The sequence below is a fragment of the Bombina bombina genome, chromosome 6, assembly GCF_027579735.1.
Source record: "Bombina bombina isolate aBomBom1 chromosome 6, aBomBom1.pri, whole genome shotgun sequence".
Taxonomy (NCBI): domain Eukaryota; kingdom Metazoa; phylum Chordata; class Amphibia; order Anura; family Bombinatoridae; genus Bombina; species Bombina bombina.
In genome coordinates this window covers 873,919,328-873,946,356 of record NC_069504.1, presented here as the reverse complement: position 1 = coordinate 873,946,356, position 27,029 = coordinate 873,919,328, and the positions used below count along the sequence as shown (strand labels likewise).

The 27,029-nt window shown below is 39.2% G+C and overlaps 1 protein-coding gene across 1 annotated transcript in view; it reads right to left on the bottom strand.

The window, feature by feature from the left end:
* PLOD3 (procollagen-lysine,2-oxoglutarate 5-dioxygenase 3) overlaps window positions 1–27,029 on the bottom strand; it is a 203,004-nt gene that overhangs the window by 139,126 nt on the left and 36,849 nt on the right. Inside the window, exons 2-8 of the mRNA XM_053718343.1 lie at window positions 18,186–18,277; window positions 17,501–17,637; window positions 14,658–14,821; window positions 14,396–14,508; window positions 12,552–12,615; window positions 12,261–12,358; window positions 11,992–12,093 (exon numbers count right to left, since the gene is read on the bottom strand). Of these exons, the coding sequence (XP_053574318.1) occupies window positions 11,992–12,093; window positions 12,261–12,358; window positions 12,552–12,615; window positions 14,396–14,508; window positions 14,658–14,821; window positions 17,501–17,637; window positions 18,186–18,277 (770 nt within the window). The remainder of the gene's footprint in view (window positions 1–11,991; window positions 12,094–12,260; window positions 12,359–12,551; window positions 12,616–14,395; window positions 14,509–14,657; window positions 14,822–17,500; window positions 17,638–18,185; window positions 18,278–27,029) is intronic.

The window sequence follows — 27,029 nt, the reverse complement described above, 5'->3', positions numbered from 1 at the left end:
CTCACTCCCATTTGATACGAGCAATGACTCGTGGAAGGAGAGCAAACTCAGGAACAGGGATGTCAGACTGAAATCCCAAGGAACCGCCAGAGTATATGACAGGGAAGCCTGCTGATCTCTTGACCTTTAAACATACCTTGGAAGCTTGGCGTACTGCCATCTCCAACACCCTTCATTTGAGGGTTAACCTGGAGAACACCTCCGGAAGAAGCTCTCTGTTTTGCAGTGATTTACCTCTGAGCCACAGCATAACCTTCCCCAGTGCTAGTCTCCCAATTTAGAAGAATCAAAGCACTTACCTGCATCTAGCCGTCCGGCAGCAGGACAGCCTACACAGTGTGAGAGGATGCCACTCCTCACAGAGACCTGTAGAAAAAAAAGAAAGAACAGAGTAAACCTACTCTAGCTTTCTATACTAGGGCAGCAACATGTTAAGAAAACGCAGCGAGGCCTAACTCACAAGTTCCTAACTGCTTTAAAACCACCACTACCCTACTGAAGAGATTACAGTGGAGTATGGCTAGACTCAAAATCTTGCTTGAAGCGAAGGAAATTCAATTTTATTCAGACACCAAAAACTTCCCCTCCTCCACGTACCAAGGCAAAGAGAATGACTGGGGGTTATGGGAAGGGGAGTGATACTTATCAGTTTGACTGTGGTGCTCTTTGCTTCCTCCTGCTAGCCAGGAGTGATATTCCCAACAGTAAATGATGACATTGTAGACTCACCATATCTTAGGAAAGAAAGAGTGTTACGCTAATATGAGCTGCACAACACTCAAAAACAAAAATGAAACCTGTCTGTTCCCAAGCCAAAAGCAAAGTGTCTTATGAGCCTAAAAACGAAAGTGAAACCTGTCTGTTCCCAAGCCAAAAGCACACACACTCTTATGAGCCTAAACCTAATGGAGAACATAAAAATCCCCATAACTGTTCCCAATAATCTCTCTAAAGGAGATATTAACCCTTGATCCTATTGAGGTATAGAGGAGTCACACTATGACCCTATACAGGAGTTCCTGCTATAACAATAAAGCGGACTTACCCTCTAGGATCCATGCTGTTGAAAAGATACAGCCTCTCAAGTGTGACAGCCTTGTAGCAACGCTCTGACAGAGACCTGAGTGATTAAAAGCAAGCAGTAAAACTCATCAACATTGATTGCTCAGGAGTTGTTAGCTAACAGCCTGGATTGTTTTGCAGAAAAACTTTCCTGTATCTCCAGACTCTAACTTTCATCAATACTCTCACTGAGAGGTTTATAGGATTACTTAAAACTCCAGTCCTCTCTTGAAGGGACCATATCCATTACAGGACTATCCAAATCTTCTGACACTTCTCTGCCACCTCCTCTAGTGACGAAAGGCAAAGAATGATTGGGAGGATAGGGGAAGTGGGAGGGATATTTAAGCATTTGGCTGGGGTGTCTTTGCCTCCTCCTAGTGATTCAGATAGGGCATGTCATTTTAAACAACTTTCCAATTTACTTTTAACACCAGTTTTGCTTTGTTCTCTTGTTATTCTTAGTTGAAAGTTAAACCTAGGAGTTTCATATGCTAATTTATTAGACTTTGAAGACCGCTTCTAATCTAAATGCATTTTGACCGTTTTTCACCACTAGAGGGCTTTAGTTCATGTGTTTCATATCTTCATATAGATAACATTGAGCTCATGCATGTAAGTTTACAGAGGAGAGAGAACTGATTGGCTAAAATGCAAGTCTGTCAAAAGAACTTAAATAAGGGGGCAGTCTGCAGAGGCTTAGATACAAGGTAATTACAGAGGTAAATAAGTATTATTATAACTGTGTTGGTTATGCAAAACTGGGGAATGGGTAATTAAGGGATTATCTATCTTTTAAAACAACAAAAATTCTGGTGTTGACTATCCCTTTAAAGGAATGAAGTCGTGGACTCTCCCTGCCTTGTGGAAAGAAAATAAAGTTAGCCACTCTACTAGTTAACCATTATTAGAATCAGGCTTCTAAAACTATATAAATTACCATCACTTTAAGAAGATTTACATAAAAAAAAACACCACCACACACCATATTTCTCTAAAAGCTCACACTAAAAATAAATGACATATTAATGTTTTAATACAGTGCTCAACAAATATGTCGACAATTTATATGTATACAGTGGGCGTACACACAATATATATATATATATATATATATATATATATATATATATATATATATATATATATATATATATATATATATATATATATATATATATATATATACACACACACACATATATATATATATATATATATGCACACACCATTTTTTAAGAGATTAAATTAATAGGGTGTCCTATTATTATTTTGCATCAGGTCTACATCTAACATAGGCTCTAGCAACAATTCTCCCCTTTCCATCTGCCAGTGCCCGCCCCAGTAGAAGTCTGTCAGGCATCCAGCATTGAGCTTCAATGTCCGCGTTTACAAGGCTGCTTCTAGCACTGCAGTAATGAGCTTCCGAACTCTCAAGCATTTCCCACTCAGCACTTCTGCTTACAGCCTTGCCAGCTCTGCTCTAACATTAAAAAGGGTTGTGAGCAGAAGCACTGAGAGGGAAATACTTGAGAGTTCAGAAGCGCAATGGAATGTGCAGGGGTCTGGCAAAATTGAGCTCTGTATTAATAGATATATCATAGTTTATCCTATGCTTTAACCCCTTAGTGACCAGAGCACTTTTCCATTTTCTGTCCGTTTGGGACCAAGGCTATTTTTACATTTCTGCGGTGTTTGTGTTTAGCTGAAATTTTCCTCTTACTCATTTACTGTACCCACACATATTATATACCGTTTTTCTCGCCATTAAATGGACTTTCTAAAAATACCATTATTTTCATCATATCTTATCATTTACTATAAAATAATTTATAAAATATGAGGAAAAATGGAAAAAAACACACTTTTTCTAACTTTGAACCCCAAAATCTGTTACATATCTACAACCACCAAAAAACACCCATGCTAAATAGTTTCTAAATTTTGTCCTGAGTTTAGAAATACCCAATGTTTACAAGTTCTTTGCTTTTTTTGTAACTTATAGGGCCATAAATACAAGTAGCACTTTGCTATTTTCAAACCATTTTTTTTCAAAATTAGCGCTAGTTACATTGGGACACTGATATCTTTCAGGAATCCCTGAATATCCATTGACATGTACATATTTTTTTTTAGAAGACATCCCAAAGTATTGATCTAGGCCCATTTTGGTATATTTCATGCCACCATTTCACCGCCAAATGCGATCAAATACAAAAAATCGTTCACTTTTTCACAAATTTTTTCACAAACTTTCAGTTTCTCACTGAAATTATTTACAAACTGCTTGTGCAATTATGGCATAAATGGTTGTAAATTCTTCTCTGGGATCCCCTTTGTTCAGAAATAGCAGACATATATGGCTTTGGCTTTGCTTTTTGGTAATTAGAAGGCCGCTAAATGCCACTGCCCACCACACGTGTATTATGCCCAGCAGTGAAGGGGTTAATTAGGAAGCATGTAAGGAGCTTTTTGGGGTATTTTTAGCTTTAGTGTAGTGTAGTAGACAACCCCAAGTATTGATCTAGGCCCATTTTGGTATATTTCATGCCACCATTTCACCGCCAAATGCGATCAAATTAAAAAAAATGTTACATTTTTCACAATTTTAGGTTTCTCACTGAAATCATTTACAAACAGCTTGTGCAATTATGGCACAAATGGTTGTAAATGCTTCTCTGGAATCCCCTTTGTTCAGAAATAGCAGACATATATGGCTTTGGCGTTGCTTTTTGGTAATTAGAATGCTGCTAAATGGCGCTGCGCATCACACGTGTATTATGGCTAGCAGTGAAGGGGTTAATTAGGTAGCTTGTAGGGAGCTTGCAGGGTTAATTTTAGCTTTAGTGTAGAGATCAGCCTCCCACCTGAAACATCAGACCCCCTGATCCCTCCCAAACATCTCTCTTCCCTCCCCTACCCCACAAATGTCCCCGCCATCTTAAGTACTGGCAGAAACTCTGCCAGTACTAAAATAAAAGGAGAATTTTGGCTTTTTTGTGCATTTTTTTTAGCATATTTACATATGCTTATGTGTAGGATCCCCATTAGCCCCCAACCTCACTGATCCCCCACCAAACAGCTCTCTAACCCTCCCCCTCTGACTTAATGTGCGCCATCTTGGGTACTGGCAGCTGTCTGCCAGTACCCATTTTAGTGAAAAATATGCTGTTATATATTAAAAAAATCTCCCTTTTCTGTAGTGTAGCTTCCCCCCCCCCCAAGACCAACCCCCCACCCCTTCCTGATCCCTTAGATGCTTTCAAAAAAATAAGTTTATTATATATTTTTTTACAATCAACTTGTACCTTTTTTCTGTAGTGTAGCGGTTCCCACCCGCTCCCGCCCCGTGCACGCGCCCGCCCGCCACCCCCCCCCGTGCACGCGTGCGCGCCCCCGGCGATACCGCAATTGATCCCGCCCCCCCTCTCTCACTAAGAAGCCATCGATGGCCGCCCACCCACCTCCCACTTCAGCTCCCACCCACCAACGAATGCGGCCATCGATGTCCGGTGCAGAGAGGGCCACAGAGTGGCTCTCTCTGCACCGGAGGGGTAAAAAATGTTATTGCAGGATGCCTCAATATCGAGGCATCCTGCAATAACCGGAAATCAGCTGGAAGTGATCAGGATCGCTTCCAGCTGCTTTCCAAACCGAGGACGTGCAGGGTACGTCCTTGGTCGTTAAGTGACTTTTTTAAGAGGACGTACCCTGCACGTCCTCGGTCATTAAGGGGTTAAGGATGTTAATGTAATAGATCATTTTGGTTTATCCTTGCAAATTGAGCATATAGTTAAAGAAAAAAAAGAAAGGGTTTGCAAAAGGGTTAAACACACAGTCAGCTCTGGAGCAGAAATTAACTATAGGCCTGGAGCAGGACATTCCTGCCTAGCTAATCAGCATATGTGTATATCCAATCAGCTGTGTTCAGCTTAGGACAACCAGTGATCATAATAGGAGAGAGATAATGAAATTCTTAAATGATTTAATGCATTTCCTTATAAACAGCCTTATGTGCCTTTAACGTTTCTTGTTAAAACATTGTGAAACAGATTGATTCTAGACAATCTAATTTGACAAAGTAAACAGGTGTTGCCGATGTTCTAAAAGAATAGCAAACATATCAGATCAGCAAATGGAAGTGACGTTCCGTCAGCTGTCTGATCAAAAATACAAACCTGCCCCAAACTGCAGCTACTGGGCATATTTTTTTAAAATTAAATATACATGGGCATTTATTCTAAAAAATAAAAAGTGTCCTAAGTGTAAAAGTGTACTAAGAACATAGCCATATTGTAGAACACTTTATTTTTTTAAATAAATGCCCATGTATATAATTTATAAAAAAGCATGCCCAGTAGCTGCAGTTTGTGGCAGGTTTAATATAATATATATATATCCATCAATACCAGAGACAGAACTCGCTGAGCTTGTTCCAATATGTTTATAGCGCTGAGGAATCTGTTGGCGCTCTACAAATAACCGATAATAATAACCATCGATTTATTTGTGATGTTTCGGGGTCACCCCCTTTATCAAACATATACGTTTGATAAAGGGGGTGACCCCGAAACGTCACAAATAAAATCGGTGATTATTCACATTGGAACAAGTCCGGCGAGTGTCGTCTCTGGTATTGATGGTCCGGATATGTGTTTTACGTACTAGCACTCCAGCAACATATTTGACGAAAGTGAGTGCTTGATTCTGAACTTTATTATATAAAAGCTTGTATATATATATATATATATATATATATATATATATATATATATATAAAATTTTGAAGACACATGCGCTCTAACAAGTGTCAACAATCTGATGGTTATGTTGTTAGTGCGCGTGGCCGCACTAACATATAATCTGATGGGTTGTGACGTGCAGACATTGGAGGAGTACATGCACGGTGTGTTTTTTTTTTTTAAATCAGACAGCTTACGGAACGTCACTTACGTTTGCTGATCTGATATGTTTGCTATTCTTTTAGAACACCTGCAAGAAACAGACATTTGGTAATATTTATTTGCAGATAATTCCTATGCAGGTGCATCTATCTCCAGATCTAGAAAGTAAATAGGACATTGAGATTAAAAAGGTTTTTTTGAACTTTAGCCCATTTTACGCATACCGGCAACTCAAAGTTAAAGGGATATTATTTAAAAACTGACTCCTAGGTCCTTTAGCAGAACCAGAGATAAAACAGATGCTCATACCTGAATGACACAAATTTATGTAAATAACAATTCTCTCAAATCAAAATGGACAGCTTCGGTTTTATCTAAGGGGTAGTAAAGTAAAAAAAATCTAAAAAAACAAACAAATGCATGATTCAGATAGAGAATACAATTTTAACCCCTTAATGACCACAATGTACCCTGTATGTCACTGGTCGTCAAGGGTTTTTTCCGGGCATAATAGCACAAGTCTAGCAAGAACACGCTATTAATGCCCTCCCTCCAGCAGGCTTTGTGGAATAGAGCAGTCTCAACGCTGGTGGCAAGACCGCGCTATAAAACAATCAAGTCCCAAAAAAAGGCCAGTGACATACAGGGTACGTCGATGGTCCTTAAGGGGTTAAACAACTTTCCAATTTACTTCTATTATCTAATTTGCTTACTTCTCTTAGGCCTAGATTTGGAGTTTGGCGGTAGCCGTGAAAACCAGCGTTAGAGGCTCCTAACGCTGGTTTTAGGCTACCGCCGGTATTTGGAGTCAGTCAAAAAAGGGTCTAACGCTCACTTTTCAGCCGCGACTTTTCCATACCGCAGATCCCCTTACGTCAATTGCGTATCCTATCTTTTCAATGGGATCTTTCTAACTCCGGTATTTAGAGTCGTGTCTGAAGTGAGCGTTAGAAATCTAACGACAAAACTCCAGCCGCAGAAAAAAGTCAGTAGTTAAGAGCTTTCTGGGCTAACGCCGGTTCATAAAGCTCTTAACTACTGTACTCTAAAGTACACTAACACCCATAAACTACCTATGTACCCCTAAACCGAGGTCCCCCCACATCGCCGCCACTCGATTAAATTTTTTTAACCCCTAATCTGCCGACTGCCACTTACGTTATACTTATGTACCCCTAATCTGCTGCGCCTAACACCGCCGACCCCTATATTATATTTATTAACCCCTAATCTGCCGCCCCCAACGTCGCCGCCAGCTACCTACAATAATTAACCCCTAATCTGCCGACCGCAAAGCGCCGCCACCTACATTATAGCTATGTACCCCTAATCTGCTGCCCCTAACACCGCCGACCCCTATGTTATATTTATTAACCCCTAATCTGCCGCCCTCAACGTCGCCTCCACCTGCCTACACTTATTAACCCCTAATCCGCCTCACTAACCCTATAATAAATAGTATTAACCCCTAATCTGCCCTCCCTAACATCGCCGACACCTAACTTCAAACATTAACCCCTAATCTGCCGACCGGAGCTCACCGCTATTCTAATAAATGTATTAACCCCTAGAGCTAAGTCTAACCCTAACACTAACACCCCCCTAAATTAAATATAATTTAAATCTAACAAAATTAATTAACTCTTATTAAATAAATTATTCCTATTTAAAGCTAAATACTTACCTGTAAAATAAATCCTAATATAGCTACAATATAAATTATAATTATATTATAGCTATTTTAGGATTTATATTTATTTTACGGGTAACTTTGTATTTATTTTAACCAGGTACAATAGCTATTAAATAGTTAAGAACTATTTAATAGCTAAAATAGTTAAAATAATTACAAATTTACCTGTAAAATAAATCCTAACCTAAGTTACAATTAAACCTAACACTACACTATCAATAAATTAATTAAATACAATTCCTACAAATAAATACAATGAAATAAACTAACTAAAGTACAAAAAATAAAAAAATATTTACAAACATTAGAAATTTATTACAACAATTTTAAACTAATTACACCTACTCTAAGCCCCCTAATAAAATAACAAAGCCCCCCAAAATAAAAATGCCCTACCCTATTCTAAATTACTAAAGTTCAAAGCTCTTTTACCTTACCAGCCCTGAACAGGGCCCTTTGCCTGTGAAAAAAAAAATACAATACCCCCCCCCCCCCACATTACAACCCACCACCCACATACCCCTAATCTAACCCAAACCCCCCTTAAATAAACCTAACACTAAGCCCCTGAAGATCTCCCTACCTTGAGTCGTCTTCACCCAGCCGAGCCAAATTCTTCATCCAAGCGGAGCAAGAAGAGGTCCTCCATCCGGTAGAAGTCTTCATCCAAGCGGGGCAGAAGAGGTCTTTCATCCGATTGAAGTCTTCATCCAAGAGGCATCTTCTATCGTCATCCATCCGGAGTGGAGCGGCAGCATCCTGAAGACCTCCGACGCGGAACATCCATCCTGGCCGACGACTGAACGACGAATGACGGTTCCTTTAAATGACGTCATCCAAGATGGCGTCCCTCGAATTCCGATTGGCTGATAGGATTCTATCAGCCAATCGGAATTAAGGTAGGAATATTCTGATTGGCTGATGGAATCAGCCAATCAGAATCAAGTTCAATCCGATTGGCTGATCCAATCAGATTGAGCTTGCATTCTATTGGCTGTTCCGATCAGCCAATTGAATCAGCCAATCAGATTGAGCTTGCATTCTATCAGCCAATCAGATTTTTCCTACCTTAATTCCGATTGGCTGATAGAATCCTATCAGCCAATCGGAATTCGAGGGACGCCATCTTGGATGAAGTCATTTAAAGGAACCGTCATTCGTCGTTCAGTCGTCGGCCAGGATGGATGTTCCACGTCGGAGGTCTTCAGGATGCTGCCGCTCCACTCCGGATGGATGACGATAGAAGATGCCTCTTGGATGAAGACTTCAATCGGATGGAAGACCTCTTCTGCCCCGCTTGGATGAAGACTTCTACCGGATGGAGGACCTCTTCTTGCTCCGCTTGGATGAAGAATTTGGCTCGGCTGGGTGAAGACGACTCAAGGTAGGGAGATCTTCAGGGGCTTAGTGTTAGGTTTATTTAAGGGGGGTTTGGGTTAGATTAGGGGTATGTGGGTGGTGGGTTGTAATGTTGGGGGGGGGGTATTGTATGTTTTTTTTTACAGGCAAAAGAGCTGAACTTCTTGGGGCATGCCCCGCAAAGGGCCCTGTTCAGGGCTGGTAAGGTAAAAGAGCTTTGAACTTTAGTAATTTAGAATAGGGTAGGGCATTTTTTTATTTTGGGGGTCTTTGTTATTTTATTAGGGGGCTTAGAGTAGGTGTAATTAGTTTAAAATTGTTGTAATATATTTCTAATGTTTGTAAATATTTTTTTATTTTTTGTAACTTAGTTCTTTTTTATACTTTAGTTAGTTTATTTCATTGTATTTATTTGTAGGAATTGTATTTAATTTATTTATTGATAGTGTAGTGTTAGGTTTAATTGTAACTTAGGTTAGGATTTATTTTACAGGTAAATTTGTAATTATTTTAAACTATTTTAGCTATTAAATAGTTCTTAACTATTTAATAGCTATTGTACCTGGTTAAAATAATTACAAAGTTACCTGTAAAATAAATATAAATCCTAAAATAGCTATAATATAATTATAATTTATATTGTAGCTATATTAGGATTTATTTTACAGGTAAGTATTTAGCTTTAAATAGGAATAATTTATTTAATAAGAGTTAATTTATTTCGTTAGATTTAAATATATATATATATATATATATATATATATATTATATTATAGGGGGGTGTTAGTGTTAGGGTTAGACTTAGCTTTAGGGGTTAATACATTTATTAGAATAGCGGTGAGCTCCAGTCGGCAGATTAGGGGTTAATAATTGAAGTTAGGTGTCGGCGATGTTAGGGAGGGCAGATTAGGGGTTAATACTATTTATTATAGGGTTAGTGAGGCGGATTAGGGGTTAATAACTTTATTATAGTGCGCTCAGGTCCGGTCGGCAGATTAGGGGTTAATAAGTGTAGGCAGGTGGAGGCGACGTTGTGGGGGGCAGATTAGGGGTTAATAAATATAATATAGGGGTCGGCGGTGTTAGGGGCAGCAGATTAGGGGTACATAGGGATAATGTAAGTAGCGGCGGTTTACGGAGCGGCAGATTAGGGGTTAAAAATAATATACAGGGGTCAGCGATAGCGGGGGGCGGCAGAATATGGGTTAATAAGTGTAAGGTTAGGGGTGTTTAGACTCGGGGTACATGTTAGGGTGTTAGGTGCAGACGTAGGAAGTGTTTCCCCATAGCAAACAATGGGGCTGCGTTAGGAGCTGAACGCGGCTTTTTTGCAGCTCAAACAGCCCCATTGTTTTCTATGGGGGAATCGTGCAAGAGCACGTTTTTGAGGCTGGCCGCGTCCGTAAGCAACTCTGGTAACGAGAGTTGAAGTTGCGTTAAATATGCTCTACGCTCCTTTTTTGGAGCCTAACGCAGCCATTCTGTGGACTCTCAATACCAGAGTTATTGTAAAGGTGCGGCCAGAAAAAAGCCAGCGTTAGATACGCGGGTCCTTACCGACAAAACTCTAAATCTAGCCGTTAGCTTTTTGTTGAAAAGCAGCTATGCACTACTTGGAGCTGGCTGAAGAGATATGCCTCTTGTTATTGGCTCACACAATGTGTTCAGCTAGCTCCCAGTAGTGAATTGCTGCTCCTTTAACAAAGGATACCAAGAGAATGAAGCAAATTAGAACGCTGTTTAAAATGATATGCTCTAGCTGAATCATGAAAGAAAAATTTGGTGCTTCACGTCCCTTTACAGTAATCATAAAGGGGCACGCTCTTGGAAAACGTTATTGATGTACAAAGATTATTTGGATGTTTAACCCTTGCAATAATATTAAACACATATGGGTCTATCACAATGCTTTAGATCAAATGATTCTTCTACAAAAATCCTTAAAGAATTGAATAGCATTTCTCTGTTGATATTATTTGATACGTTTTTCTAAGTATTGTGATTGACCTCCAGTTATGTCTACAGTTAGGAATGGTATATGCATGTAGCCACCAATCACTGATTGGCTCCTGGAGCAGAACTCTAGCTATACAGTATATGTAACCCCATTTGCAGGGGTTAAACAAACAGTTATCAAGGGACACTAGTGCAATGAGAAAATGCTATAATGATTTTAAGGGGAATGGTAACGTAATAATAATAATAATAATTTTACTAACCAAACCCAGAGAACATGTATTAAAAAAGGTGATCATGAAACAACTAGAATTAAAAAACAAACAAAAAAAAAACAAACATTTTCTATTTATATCTAAACTGTAAGACTAAACAAGGTATTTATTTCCAGTATTCTCACTTAACGTATTACTAGAAGTTTGGTTACAAAGTACAGACTCTTCCGTTTGTTAGCGATTGCTACATTTAGGGCAAGATTACGAGTGGAGCGCTATTTATAGATCCAGCTTGTGCACAAACCCTGCTTGAAGTAATCCTTCTTGCGCACGTTGGGTAGTGTATGTATTATAAAAGTTAAAAGATTTTGCATGAGCGCTAACCTGACGCATACAATATAAACGAACTTCGAACATTGCGACCACGTTCACGTGAAAAGTGTGTGGGGGGAGGGGGGACACCACAAGTCGCACAAACCCAAATTTCATTTTCTCTTTTTCAAATAAAGAACGCAATTTAAAAAAAAAAAAAAAAAAAACTTTCCAATATACCTCCATTATCAAAACCTGCACATTCTTTTTATATGCACACTTTCTAAGGCCCCAGCTGCTACTGAGCCTGTGCAAAAGTGCACAGTGTATATGTATATGCATTCTTTGATTGACTGATGGCTGTCATGCTACAGGAGGAGGGAAAATTGGATATAATAAAGATGCAAAAAGTAGATTTAAAGGGTACATATTTCCTTTAGCATAAACCGAATACATGATGATAGCTTTGTGTGGGTGAATCTCATCTCACCTCCACCTCAGACAGGTCCAGCAGATCAAAGTCACAGGTCTCACAGCCGCCTTCATGGGTCCAGGCGTTCGGTACATAATTCCCCAGGTAGTTCAACTGAAGCTGAAGGACAAGCAGTTATCAAATAAGAAGGGAGAAAAAAACCAACAACAGAACAACAGGGTGGAGAGAGGAAATAAGTTAGGGGGAGGGGGAGAGAGACAGAGAGGGTAATACAAATCAAAAGAAAAAAAAAGAGAAGTGGAACATGAGAATATGTGGAATTGTACCTTTGTGGGTCCGTTCCCATGTACAATTACAGGTAATGTATCGTAAGCCACATTCCGAGCACGCACTTTATTTCTTTCAAACTTTAAGACCACCTCATCTGAAGGAAGAAAGTGATACTGAAGTTAACAGGGTGGCCCAACTTTTTTGCTAAATGATAAAGTCTAATAAAAGCACTTATGAAATAGGTAAGTTATAAAAAAAAAAAAAAAATTATGTTTATGTTAACGATATTTCCTTATATGGATTTACAGATCAACCAATATGGTCTTTCGACATTTCTACACACTCACCAATAGCTCCATTTAGATTCTGGAAAATCTTTGACTTGTGATCAAGAGTGATACTGTATTTCTCCTAGGAGAGAAAAGAAAAGCAGACACACAGTTACATTTCTATACCTGTATTATCTTCCTGATGAAGTAGTATAACAAATATTCATAGATAAAAAAAGGCTAGTCTGCCCATCAAATGTATGGTCTTCAAAAAATAAAAAAAATTGTAATACTAAACTGTACTAATTTATGCCCTTCTCAGGCAGAGAAAAAACTGGTGTGTACCTGAGTATGCTGCTGCTGATTGGTTCACAAGTAATGTCAACACCACATATGGCTACTTAAAGTGATTGTAAAGTTTATGAATTTACTTCAATTTGATTAAAACATTTTAAGATGATTAATTTGTTAAATATTTACCATTTAGTGATGGTAAACATCATGCTGTTCCTCTACCCGCATCTCATACTTTATTTAGCTGAGTGATGACGAATCTTGCTTCATCCAATCTTTGTGTGCCCCACTTGGCATCCAGCTAGTGGGGCACACAATGATTGGAAGTAGCCATATTAGTCATTGTTCAGCTAAAAAAAAAGTATGAGATGCAGGCTGAGGAACAGTGTGATGTTTACCATCACTAAGTGGTAAATATTTAACAAATGAATCATCTTAAAAAATGTAATCAATGAAAGTATTTTTAATAATAATATTATATACTAGCCAGCAAATTAATAAACTTTAAATTACTTTAACTACTTTAATTACAAGCTTAACTCCTACATAGTCATAAATTAACATTAATAATAAATTGCTCTAGCGAAGTATATTTTATTACTTTTACACCCTTTTAATCTTCAAGATACCATTAAGCATTTGTGAACTTAGTTCTTCACTGGCCCTTTCTTTTTAACTCTTGCATAATCTTCAACCTTTACCCAATTAGTAGCAAGATTAATGAATTCAATATAGAGAAAAGGATTTAAAAATAAAAAATTTCAAGGAAGATCGTACATGGAATCGGATCAAACCTACACAGAGCCAAAAAGGTTGGTGGCATAATACAGTAAAGCTTCTTAGTATCTAGATCCTCAAACAAATAAGGGAGGATAAGCCAATCAGCAGCTACCATGGGTTCTTTAAGACTTTATTATTTAGAAGCTGGTTAGAAGATAGCAGCCAAAAAAATAATATGTTCCATTAATAAAGAGCAGTCTAATGTTTACTTATATGCCCCTTTAAATCATTATTAAAGTGAATGTAAACTTGATTGTACTTGCTCAAGTCATAGGATAGAATTAAAAAAAAATAGTAAGACGATCATTCATCAAATTGGTAATATATCCTAATCTTCTGAGATTTTTACCTTTTAATGCTATAAAGATAAGTACCGTTCCTCCTCCCACCATATTACTCAATTGATTGACAGATGAAAATCTGCAATCCACTAATCGTTATCCCCCCCCCCCCCCCCAGACGTTCAGCCCCTTTGCACAAATGTCACGGCCTGGGTGGGGGAACAACGATAAGTGGATTGCAGATTCGTGATCTGTCAATCAATTGGGGAATATGGCAGGAGGAGGAAGGTGCTTATAGTTATAGCATTAAAAAAAAAAAAAAAAAAAAAAAAAAAAAAAAGGTAAAAATCTCAGAAGATTAGGATATATTACCAAATTGCTAAATAAAAGTCTCACTAATTTTTTTAATTCTATCCTATGACTTGAGCGAGTACGCACAAGTTTACATTCACTTTAATAATAATTAAAGGGTATATACGTAAACATTAGACTGCTCTTTATTAATGTAACAGATTATTTTTTGGCTGGTATCTTTTAAGTTATTTATCCAACAGATCAGTCCCTCACCCTTAGCTCTGGGTCCAGGTAAACCTTGGTGTAGTAGAGCTGATCATCATCATCATCTTTATACTTCCAAAGCTGCACAATCTTATAGAGCTGAGAAGCATAGCCAATAAAACCTGTTGGAAGAAAATCAGCAGATAACATAGTGGCAATTGTAGTACTCTAAGAAAAGCCAACACGGCAAATAAAATAATGGAAAAGGCTTCACTTTGAGAAACACATTATTTTATTATACAGATTGGCAAGTTAACAGACGGTGTAGTACCTCCAGAGTTAAGGAAACGCTTCCCATTGCTAACAGGTGGGTATTTCTCAGCAAGGGACCAGTCTGGCCAGCAGAAGCCCTCAGCAGAAAAGACCACCTTGTGTTCCAACTGCTGAAACTTCCACAGCAGCTCAATAGGACTGCCAGCAAATATCACATCATAACTAGAAAAGAATGTGAACAAATAGGTTGTAATAATATGTATATTATAAACAAATATCTCAAGATATAAACTACCATGTTGGTTCTTTCCCATTATACACGATTACTGCTCTTAGAGATCTCCCAGTGATTCATGAGATCTGTTCTCCCTGTTGGGCCATGAGAATTTAGTTAAATGTTCAAGTCAATAACATTGAAGGATAGAAAACCCCTCTAAAGTTTAGAAAAATGTAACATTTTAACTCATCAGCTCCCTCAGGCTGACAATTGGTAGGATATCAAAAGGTACAATTTTATTATTATTATATAGACTAGTCCTAAAGAGACATGAAACTCGGATTGAGAATTCAATTTTAAACAACCTTCTAATTTCAAATTGTCTTTGTACTCTCTGTATCTTTTGTTGAAAAGCAGAAATATACGCGCAGGAGCATGCACTCGTCTGGAGCACTATATTGCAGCAGTTCTGCAAGAATGTTATCCATTTTCAAAAGCACTAGGTAGCGGCACTATTTCCTGCTGTGTAGTGCTCCAGACACCTACCTAGGTATCTCTTCAACAAAGAAGACTATGGGAACAAAGCAATTTTGATCATAGAAGTAAATTAGAAACATAACAATATTATGGTCTGCCTGAATCCCATTTGAAATAGCTTTTATTGCCTGTTAAAACCTCCATCTATACTAGGGGTGCCTAAAATAATCGATTCTGCGATGCATCGCGATGCAGCCTGTTAACGATGCTGCATCGATGCAGTGCAGATCAGAATCGATTCAGGGGTGACATCATCGCGCAACGTCACGTGACCCCGCCTCTCTCACATAGCAGACGAGCCGACAGCATTTGTGTCAGGATTAATCTGGTTACAGCCCCCAGCTACACCACATCAGGACTTGCTGTGCACTCTGCGCAGATATCTGACCCAGAGAGCATTACCAATAGACCTCCTCTCACATGTTCCGGTCAGGAATTTTTATGACACCTATCCTAAAGAGCCGACAGCAGCCTCATGTAAACAGTGAATCTTTTCTTGTATTATAGATTCACTGTTTACTGTTGCGGTCTCTGCTGCATGTTTCCTCTCTGTCAGACCCCTAGCCCAAAGGAGCATTTGAGGGTTGCTATTAGATACAGCAAGTCAAAAGTTTTACAGCAACCCTCAAATGCTCGTTTGGGCTAGGGATCTGACAGAGGAAACATGCAGCAGAGACCGCAACAGTAAACAGTGAATCTATAATACAAGAAAAGATTCACTGTTTACATGAGGCTGCTGTCGGCTCTTTAGGATAGGTGTCATAAAAATTCCTGACCGGAACATGTGAGAGGAGGTCTATTGGTAATGCTCTCTGGGTCAGGTTTCAGATGTCTGCATGTACTCTGTGAGAATGTTTGAGTGAGTACACTGCTGCTGGTTTTCCTTTGTAAAATAAATCTACACATACATATCTGTGCATATTGTAGCATTATGTTTATAAGTGCTCTTCCATCTTACACAGTTGTTTAAAAGATTATTATATATACACACACACACACAATATATATATATATATATATATATATATATATATAGTGTGTGTATGTATAGATCTCTCTCTCTATATATATATATATAAATAAATGTGTGTATGTGTATATATATATATATATATATATATATATATAAGTGTGTGTGTATATATATATATATATATATATATATATAAAATATGGAATAGAACAAGATCATGAAAATCATAGGCAGTAATCGTGATGCATCGCGATGCATCGTAGAATCGAATCGAATCGTTACGATGATAATCGTAATCGAATCGAATCGTGAGACAAGTGAAGATGCGCAGCTCTAATCTATACTGTAAATGTCAATACTGCAGTACTGGCTATAGAAAAGCCTTGCAAACTAGATGCAACAGCAAAAAACAAATTAAACTATTTTTGTAGACCATGGAAATATGTTCAGTTGTGTATTTGAGAATTAGATGTATTTTATTAAAGGCCATATAGCACAGTTAGATGATGATATATTTACAGATATGGACAATATTGTAAACTGTCAGATGCACATTTACCAGATTCTGTTGTATACCTATGGTACTATATGCACTATATTTTACATAAAATAAGCTTGATTAATGGCCTTCAGAGAAATGGAAGTGACTGATCTCTCCTCACCTCACTCTGAGCCTGCATTTAAAAGAGAGCCTTTAAAACTATCAGGCAGTGCAAATAGAATTATAAGGGTTTTTATGTCCCTTTATTGACAAGACTTTTCTGCAGATTTGTAAGAGGTTAACATATCAGCCAAATAATATCACTCTGCTGCATCTATTTTTAAATGACCAAAGTCCCTTCCCACACATATATATCCCTTGTTTGGAGATGGAGAGGCCAATCCAGACTAGACAAGACTTTACATTGTCATCTTGGTCACTATCAACTCTGCTGAAGCCATTTAGGGACAAATATGTAGCAGTGTTAGGTTGGTGCAATCTGGATTTTGCACTTGCAATTATCTGAACAGGAAAATCCATAATTTTCAGAGTAAAATGAGGCAATATAAATCATGAAAGTTGTTTTACTGTACATAACTAATAATAACTACATTATAATCTATTAGTGTTTCATGTCCCATTAAATCCAAAACACCACACGAACCCACCATCTCCCTGAAGGACGTCACTTACCTGTCTACAAACATGATGATCAAGTCCTCCTCCTTGGAGTATTTCTTCAGTTCTTCTTTCAGCCATCTGACCTTCTGACCTCCACCCACAGTGCGTGCCACATCTCCTCCTTTCCACTCCTGCCCAAGGCCCAAAGTCTACAACAGAGAGATGTCTCAGAGACAAAGTAAGATTTGGGGGGTGAGGGTGGGGGGCAACTTACGGAAAGACAGGTGGAAAAAAAGTTTTATACATGATTTGATATTAATTCTTGTTAATCTTAAAGGGATAGTCTAGTCAAAATTAAACTTTTTAAATTCAGATAGAAAGTTGTTTAAAATTGCCTGCTCTAATTTACTCCTATTATCAATTTTTCTTCCTTCTCTTGGTATCTTTATTTGAATGTAAGCTTAAGAGACGGCCCATTTTTAGTTCAGAACCTGGGTAGCACTTGCTGATTGGTGGCTACATTTTAGACACCAATCTGAAAGTGCTACCCAGGTTCTGAACCAAAAATGGGCCAGCTCCAATGCTTACATTCCTGCTTTTTCAAATAAAGATACAAAGAGAACGAAGATAAATTGATAATAGGAGTAAATTAGAAAGTTGCTTAAAATGGCCTGCTCTATCTGAATCATGAACATTTAATTTTGACTAGAATATTCCTTTAAGAGAGCACAAGAGATAGGGAGTGGTTCATCCTCACCTTAACAGTGTAGTTAAAGTGCCGGGCAGTGCGCAAGAATCGCTGATATCCTTCTGTAACATCTGTGGCTACGGTAATAACCAGGAGCTTTTCTGAGAACACACAAAAAATATATATAAAAACAAAATTTATGCTTACCCGATAAATTTATTTCTCTTGTGGTGTATCCAGTCCACGGATTCATCCATTACTTGTGGGATACGAATACCAAAGCTATAGGACACGGATGAAGGGAGGGACAAGGCAGGCGCTTAAATGGAAGGCACCACTGCCTGTAAAACCTTTCTCCCAAAAATAGCCTCCGAGGAAGCAAAAGTATCAAATTTGTAGAATTTAGAAAAAGTATGAAGCGAAGACCAAGTCGCCGCCTTACAAATCTGTTCAACAGAAGCCTTATTCTTAAAAGCCCATGTGGAAGCTACCGCTCTAGTGGAATGAGCTGTAATTCTTTCAGGAGGCTGCTGGCCAGCAGTCTCATAAGCTAAGCGGATTATACTTCTTAGCCAAAAAGAAAGAGAAGTTGCCGAAGCCTTTTGGCCTCTCCTCTGTCCAGAGTAGACCACAAACAAAGCAGATGTTTGACGAAAATCCTTCGTAGCTTGTAAATAAAATTTTAAAGCACGAACCACATCAAGATTGTGTAATAGATGTTCCTTCTTTGAAGAAGGATTAGGACATAGTGAAGGAACAACAATCTCCTGATTGATATTTTTATTAGATACCACCTTAGGAAGAAAACCAGGTTTGGTACGTAACACTACCTTATCTGCATGGAAAATGAGATAAGGGGAATCACATTGTAAAGCAGATAACTCCGAAACTCTTCGAGCCGAGGAGATAGCTACTAAAAACAGAACTTTCCAAGATAAAAGTTTAATATCTATGGAATGCAAAGGTTCAAACGGAACCCCTTGCAGAACCTTAAGAACTAAATTTAAACTTCATGGCGGAGCAACAGGTTTAAACACAGGCTTGATTGTAACTAAAGCCTGACAAAACGCCTGAACATCTGGAGTATCAGCCAGGCGCTTGTGCAAAAGAATAGACAGAGCAGAAATCTGTCCCTTTAAGGAACTAGCTGACAATCCCTTCTCCAATCCTTCTTGGAGAAAAGATAATATCCTAGGAATCCTGACCTTACTCCATGAGTAAGCTTTGGATTCACACCAATGAAGATATCTACACCATATCTTATGATAGATTTTCCTGGTGACCGGCTTTCGAGCCTGAATTAAGGTATCAATGACCGACTCAGAGAAACCACGCTTTGATAAAATCAAGCGTTCAATGAGTCCATGGTGGAAGGGATGACATGTCCACCAGATCTGCATACGAAGTCCTGCGTGGCCACGCAGGTGCTATCAAAATCACCGAAGCTCTCTCCTGCTTGATCTTGGCAATCAGACGAGGGAGCAGAGGAAACGGTGGAAACACATAAGTCAGGTTGAAGGACCAAGGCGCTGCTAGAGCATCTATCAGCGCTGCCTTGGGATCCCTGGACTTGGATCCGTAACAAGGAAGCTTGGCGTTCTGATGAGACGCCATGAGATCCAGTTCTGGTTTGCCCCAAAGTTGAATCAACTGTGCAAATACCTCCGGATGGAGTTCCCACTCCCCCGGGTGAAAAGTCTGCCGACTTAGAAAATCCGCCTCCCAGTTCTCTACTCCTGGGATATGGATAGCTGATAGATGGCAAGAGTGAACCTCTGCCCATAGAATTATTTTTGAAACCTCCAACATTGCTAGGGAACTCCTTGTTCCCCCTTGATGGTTGACGTAGGCTACAGTCGGGATATTGTCCGACTGAAATCTGATGAACCTGACCGCAGCAAGCTGAGGCCAAGCCTGAAGAGCATTGAATATCGCTCTTAGTTCCAGAATGTTTATCGGAAGGAGTGCCTCCTCCTGAGTCCACGAGCCCTGAGCCTTCAGGGAGTTCCCTTGATCCAGATTTAGTAGAGGGGACAAATCTGTGTAATCCCCATTCCACTGACTGAGCATGCAAAGTTGCAGCAGTCTGAGATGTAGGCGGGCAAACGGCACTATGTCCATTGCCGCTACCATTAAGCCGATTACTTCCATACACTGAGCCACTGAAAGGCGAGAAGTAGAATAAAGAACATGACAGGAATTTAGAAGTTTTGACAACCTGGCCTCTGTCAGGTAAATCTTTATTTCTAAAGAATTTATCAGAGTTCCCAGGAAGGAAACTCTTGTGAGAGGGGATAGAGAACTCTTTTTCTCGTTCACCTTCCACCCATGAGACCTCAGGAATGCCAGAACAATGTCCGTATGGGACCTGGCGATTTGAAAATTCGACGCCTGTATCAGAATGTCGTCTAGGTAAGGGGCTACTGCTATACCCCACGGCCTTAGGACCGCTAAGAGTGACCCTAGAACCTTCGTAAAGATTCTTGGTGCCGTAGCTAACCCAAAAGGGAAGAGCCACAAACTGGTAATGCCTGTCTAGGAAGGCGAACCTGAGAAAACGATGATGATCTCTGTGTATCGGAATGTGAAGATAAGCATCCTTTAAGTCCACAGTAGTCATATATTGACCCTCCTGGATCATAGGTAGGATGGTTCGAATAGTCTCCATCTTGAAGGATGGAACCCTGAGAAATTTGTTTAAGATCTTGAGATCTAAGATTGGTCTGAAAGTTCCCTCTTTCTTGGGAACTACAAACAGATTTGAATAGAAGCCTTGCCCCTGTTCCTCCTTTGGAACTGGGTGGATCACTCCCATAACTAGGAGGTCTTGAACACAATGTAAGAATGCCTCTCTCTTTATCTGGTTTGCAGATAATTGTGAGAGATGAAATCTCGATTTTGGGGAAGAAGCTTTGAAGTCCAGAAGATATCCCTGGGATACAATTTCCAACGCCCAGGGATCCTGGACATCTCTTGCCCAAGCCTGGGCAAAGAGAGAAAGTCTGCCCCCTACTAGATCCGTTTCCGGATCGGGGGCTGATCCTTCATGCTGTCTTAGAGGCAGCAGCAGTTTTTTTGGCCTGCTTTCCTTTGTTCCAAGCCTGGTTAGGTCTCCAGACCGGCTTGGACTGGGCAAAATTTCCCTCTTGTTTTGTATTAGAGGAAGTTGAAGCTGCGCTACTCTTGAAGTTTCGAAAGGAACGAAAATTAGTCTGTCCTTAATTTGTTGGACCTATCCTGAGGAAGGGCGTGACCTTTTCCTCCAGTAATATCAGAAATTATCAACTTCAGTCCAGGCCCGAATAGGGTCTGCTCCTTGAAGGGAATGTTGAGAAGCTTAGACTTTGAAGTAACGTCAGCTGACCAGGATTTAAGCCATAGCGCCCTACGCGCCTGAATAGCAAAACCTGAGTTTTTAGCAGTTAGCTTGGTTAAATGAACAACGGCGTCAGAAACAAATGAATTGGATAGCTTAAGAGCTTTAAGCTTGTCAAGGATATCATCCAAAGGGGTTTCTACCTGTAGAGCCTCTTCTAGAGACTCAAACCAGAAGGCCGCAGCAGCAGTGACTGGAGAATAAAACCTTGTTGAATAAAAATTTTCTTAAGGTAACCCTCTAATTTTTTATCCATTGGATCTAGAAAAGCACAACTGTCCTCGACGGGGATAGTTGTACGCTTCGCTAGGGTAGAGACTGCTCCCTCCACCTTAGGGACCATCTGCCACAAGTCCCGTGTAGCGGCATCTATAGGAAACATCTTTTTTAAAACAGGAGGGGGAGAGAACGGTACACCTGGTCTATCCCATTCCTTAGTAATAATTTCTGAAAACCTCTTAGGGATTGTAAAAACATCAGTGTAAACAGGCACTGCATAGTATTTATCCAACTTACACAATTTCTCTGGGACTACAATGGCGTCACAGTCATCCAGAGTTGCTAAAACCTCCCTGAGCAACACGTGGAGGTGTTCAAGTTTAAATTTAAATGTAGACATATCAGAATCAGGTTGAAGTGTCTTCCCTGAATCAGAAAAATCACCCACAGATAGAAGCTCTCCTGCTTCGGCTTCTGCACATTGTGAGGGTATATCAGACATAGCTACTAAAGCGTCAGAGAGCTCTGTATTTGTTCTAGCCCCAGAGTTGTCTCGCTTTCCTTGTAACCCTGGCAGTTTGGACAATACCTCTGTAAAGGTATGATTCATAACTGCCGCCATGTCTTGTAAGGTATACGCAATGGGCGCGCTAGATGTACTTGGTGTCCCTTGAGCGGGAATTATAGGTTCTGGCACGCGGGGAGAGTTAGTCGGCATAACTTCCCCCTTGTCAATTTCCTCTGGTGATAAATCTTTTAAAGCCAGAATATGGTCTTTATAATTTATAGTAAGATCAGTGCATTTGGTACACATTCTAAGAGGGGTTTCCACAATGGCTTCTAAACATAATGAACAAGGAGTTTCCTCTATGTCAGACATGTTTAACAGACTAGTAATGAGACCAGCAAGCTTGGAAAACACTTTAATAAATGTGAAAAAGCAGAATATAAAAAACGGTACTGTGCCTTTAAGGGAAAAAACAATCACATAACCTGCAAAACAGTGAAAAAAAGCAGTAAACTCTACGAAATTTACTAAAATAGCATTGCACCCACTTGCAAATGGATGATTAACCCCTCAGGCTCAAAAACGAATCAGAAAAACGGTAAAACCGTTATAAACAGTCACAGCAAACTGCCACAGCTCTACTGTGTCTCCTACCTGCCCTTAAACTACTTTTGTAGGAACAAAAACCCTTTACAGAGGTCCTATATGTCAGGGGACTCCTTCAGGGAAGCTGGATGTCTCAGACTGCAAAAACTACTGCGCAATTAGAGAGCGAAAATAGGCCCCTCCCACCATGCACTCAAAGTGAAAGGGCCATAATAACTACTCCTAGGAGAAATCTAGTCAGCCATGTGGAAAACTAGGCCCCAAATAAAGATTTATCACCTTCAGTAAAAAACGTTTTTTATATATCATGCAAACGTTTTACATACTAAGTAATAAGAGCAATTAACATGAATATTACCCTTTACTGCAAGCATGATCCCAGTCGTTTGTTAAATCACTGTAATCAGGCTTACCTTAAATATATCAGGCACTGTCAGCATTTTCGACCTTATCTCTTTAGAAAAAAATATACTGAACATACCTCAGAGCAGTTAATTCTGCAGGCCATTCCCCCAGCTGAAGTGTTCCCATACTCTTCAGTTATGTGTGAGAACAGCAGTGGACCTTAGTTACAACCTGCTAAGATCATCAAAAACCTCAGGCAGAGGTTTCTGCCTGATGCAAAAACAGTACAACGCCGGTACCGTTTAAAAATAACAAACTTTTGATTGAAGATAAACTACACTAAGTCGCCACATATCTCTTGATACTTACTTTCTTGTCGAGAGCTGCAAGAGAATGACTGGGAGTGGCAGTTAGGGGAGGAGCTATATAGACAGCTCGGCTGTGGGTGTCCTCTTGCAGCTTCCTGTTGGGAAGGAGAATATCCCACAAGTAATGGATGAATCCGTAGACTGGATACACCTTACAAGAGAAATTAATGTTTATTTACAGATTTATTTAAAAGGGATAAGAAACCCAAAATTTTTCATTCACGATTCAGATAGAGCATGTGATTTTTTTTTTATATTAATTTTTTATTGTATATTTCAACATGTTTAAACAAATACATTTGATTTCAAAAAGAGTAAGTAAAGTAAGTTAGGCCAGCAATTGACAATTCAAGTATTCCTGCATATGAGCAAAAGAGAAGGTAAAACAAGAAAGAACAAACATAAAACCCTCTAATATTTTTTAAGCTTTTTCTGGCCTCTGATAGCCTAAAAAAAAGAAAATAAATTAACTCTATTAATCCTTAAGTTTTAAGGTTATCCTGTTGAAATATTTTTATTTGTAATTCCATACAATTACTAACCCTAAAAAAACAAAAACAAAAAACAAAAACAAAAAAAAAAGAACTGGCAACTCAAAACGAAAAAAAAAAACATAATTTATGTAAGAACTTACCTGATAAATTCATTTCTTTCATATTAGCAAGAGTCCATGAGCTAGTGACGTATGGGATATACATTCCTACCAGGAGGGGCAAAGTTTCCCAAAACTTAAAATGCCTATAAATACACCCCTCACCACACCCACAATTCAGTTTAACGAATAGCCAAGAAGTGGGGTGATAAGAAAAAAGTGCGAAAGCATATAAAATAAGGAATTGGAATAATTGTGCTTTATACAAAAAAATCATAACCACCACAAAAAAGGGCGGGCCTCATGGACTCTTGCTAATATGAAAGAAATGAATTTATCAGGTAAGTTCTTACATAAATTATGTTTTCTTTCATGTAATTAGCAAGAGTCCATGAGCTAGTGACGTATGGGATAATGATTACCCAAGATGTGGATCTTTCCACACAAGAGTCACTAGAGAGGGAGGGATAAAAATAAAGGCAGCCAATTCCTGCTGAAAATAATCCACACCCAGAATAAAATTTTTAATGAAAAAACATAAGCAGAAGATTCAAACTGAAACCACTGCCTGAAGTACGTTTCTACCAAAAACTGCTTCAGAAGAATATAACACATCAAAATGGTAGAATTTAGTAAAAGTATGCAAAGAGGACCAAGTTGCTGGTTTGCAAATCTGATCAATCGAAGCTTCATTCTTAAACGCCCAGGAAGTAGAAACTAACCTAGTAGAATGAGCTGTAATCCTTTGAGGCGGAGTGTTACCCGACTCAACATAGGCATGATGAAATAAAGATTTCAACCAAGATGCCAAAGAAATGGCAGAAGCTTTCTGATCTTTTCTAGAACCGGAAAAGATGACAAATAGACTAGAAGTCTTTCGGAAAGACTTAATAGCTTCAACATAATATCACAAAGCTCTAACAGCATCCAAAGAATGCAATGATTTCTCCTTAGAATTCATAGGATTAGGACATAATGAAGGAACCACAATTTCTCTACTAATGTTGTTAGAATTCACAACCTTAGGTAAAAAATTCCAAAGAAGTTCGCAGCACCGCCTTATCCTGATGCAAAATCAGAAAAGGAGACTCACAAAAAAGAGTAGATAATTCAGAGACTCTTCTGGCAGAAGAGATGGCCAAAAGAAACAAAACTTTCCAAGAAAGTAATATAATGACCAAAGAATGCATGGGTTCAAAAGGAGGAGCTTGAAGAGCCCCCAGAACCAAATTCAAACTCCAAGGAGGAGAAATTGACATGACAGGTTTTATACGAACCAAAGCTTGTACAAAACAATGAATATCAGGAAGATTAGCAATCCTTCTGTGAAAAAGAACAGAAAGAGCAGAGATTTGTCTTTCAAGAAACTTGCGGACAAACCTTTATCTAAACCATCCTGAAGAAATATAAATCTTCCAGACTCTATAATATATCTCTCTAGATACAGATTTACGAGCCTGTCACATAGTATCAATCACAGAGTCAGAGAAACCTCTTTGACCAAGAATCAAGCGTTCAAACTCCATACCTTAAAATTAAGGTTTTGAGATCCTGATGGAAAAAAGAACCTTGAGACAGAAAGACTGGTCTTAACGGAAGAGTCTACAGCTGGCAAGAGGCCATCCGGACAAGATCCGCATACCAAAACCTGTGAGGCCATGCTGGAGCTACCAGCAGGACAAACGAGCATTCCTTAGAATATTGGAGAATACGCTTGGAAGAAGAACTAGAGGCGGAAAGATATAGGCAGGATGACACTTTTAAGGAAGAGATAATGCATCCACTGCCGCCGCCCGAGGATCCCTGGATCCGGACAGATACCAGGGAAGTTTCTTGTTTAGATGAGAAGCCATCAGATCTATTTCTGGGAGTTCCCACATTTGAACAATCTGAGGAAATACCTCTGGGTGAAGACCATTCGCCCAGGTGCAACGTTTGTCGACTGAGATAATCCGCTTTCCAATTGTCCATACCTGGGATATGAACCGCAGAGATTAGACAGGAGCTGGATTCCGCCCAAACCAAAATTCGAGATACTTCTTTCATAGCCAGAGGACTGTGAGTCCCTCCTTGATGATTGATGTATGCCACAGTTGTGACATTGTCTATCTGAAAACAAATGAACAACTCTCTCTTCAGAAGAGGCCAAGACTGAAGAGCTCTGAAATTGCACGGAGTTCCAAAATATTGATCGGAAATCTCACCTCCTGAGATTCCCAAACCCCTTGTGCCGTCAGATACCCCCACACAGCTCCCCAACCTGTAAGACTTGCATCTGTTGAGATTATAGTCCAGGTCGGAAGAACAAAGAAGCCCCCTGAACTAAACGATGGTGAACTGTCCACCATGTCAGAGAGTGTCGTATAATCGGTTTAAAGATATTAAGTGAGATATCTTTGAGTAATCCCTGCACCATTGGTTCAGCAAACAGAGCTGAAGAGGTCGCATGTGAAAAACGAGCAAAGGAGATTGCATCTGATGCGGCAGTCCTAAGACCTAAAATTTCCATGCATAAGGCTACCAAAGGGAATGATTGTGACTGAAGGTTTTGACAAGCTGAAATCAATGTTAAACTTCACTTGTCTGACAAGGACAGAGTCATAGACACTGAATCTATTCTAGAAACCTAAAAAGGTTACCCTTGTCTGAGGAATCAATGAACTGATTGGTAAATTGATCCTCCAACCATGAACTTGAAGAACACCACAAGTCGATTCATATGAGATTCTTCGAAAATGAGAAGACTGAGCAAGTACCCAGATATCGTCCAATAAGGAAATACCAAAACCCTGTTCGCTGATTACAGAAAGAAGGGCACCGAGAATCTTTGAAAAAAATTCTTGGAACTGAGGCTAAGCCAAACGGTAGAGCCACAAAACTGGTAATGCTTGTCTAAAAA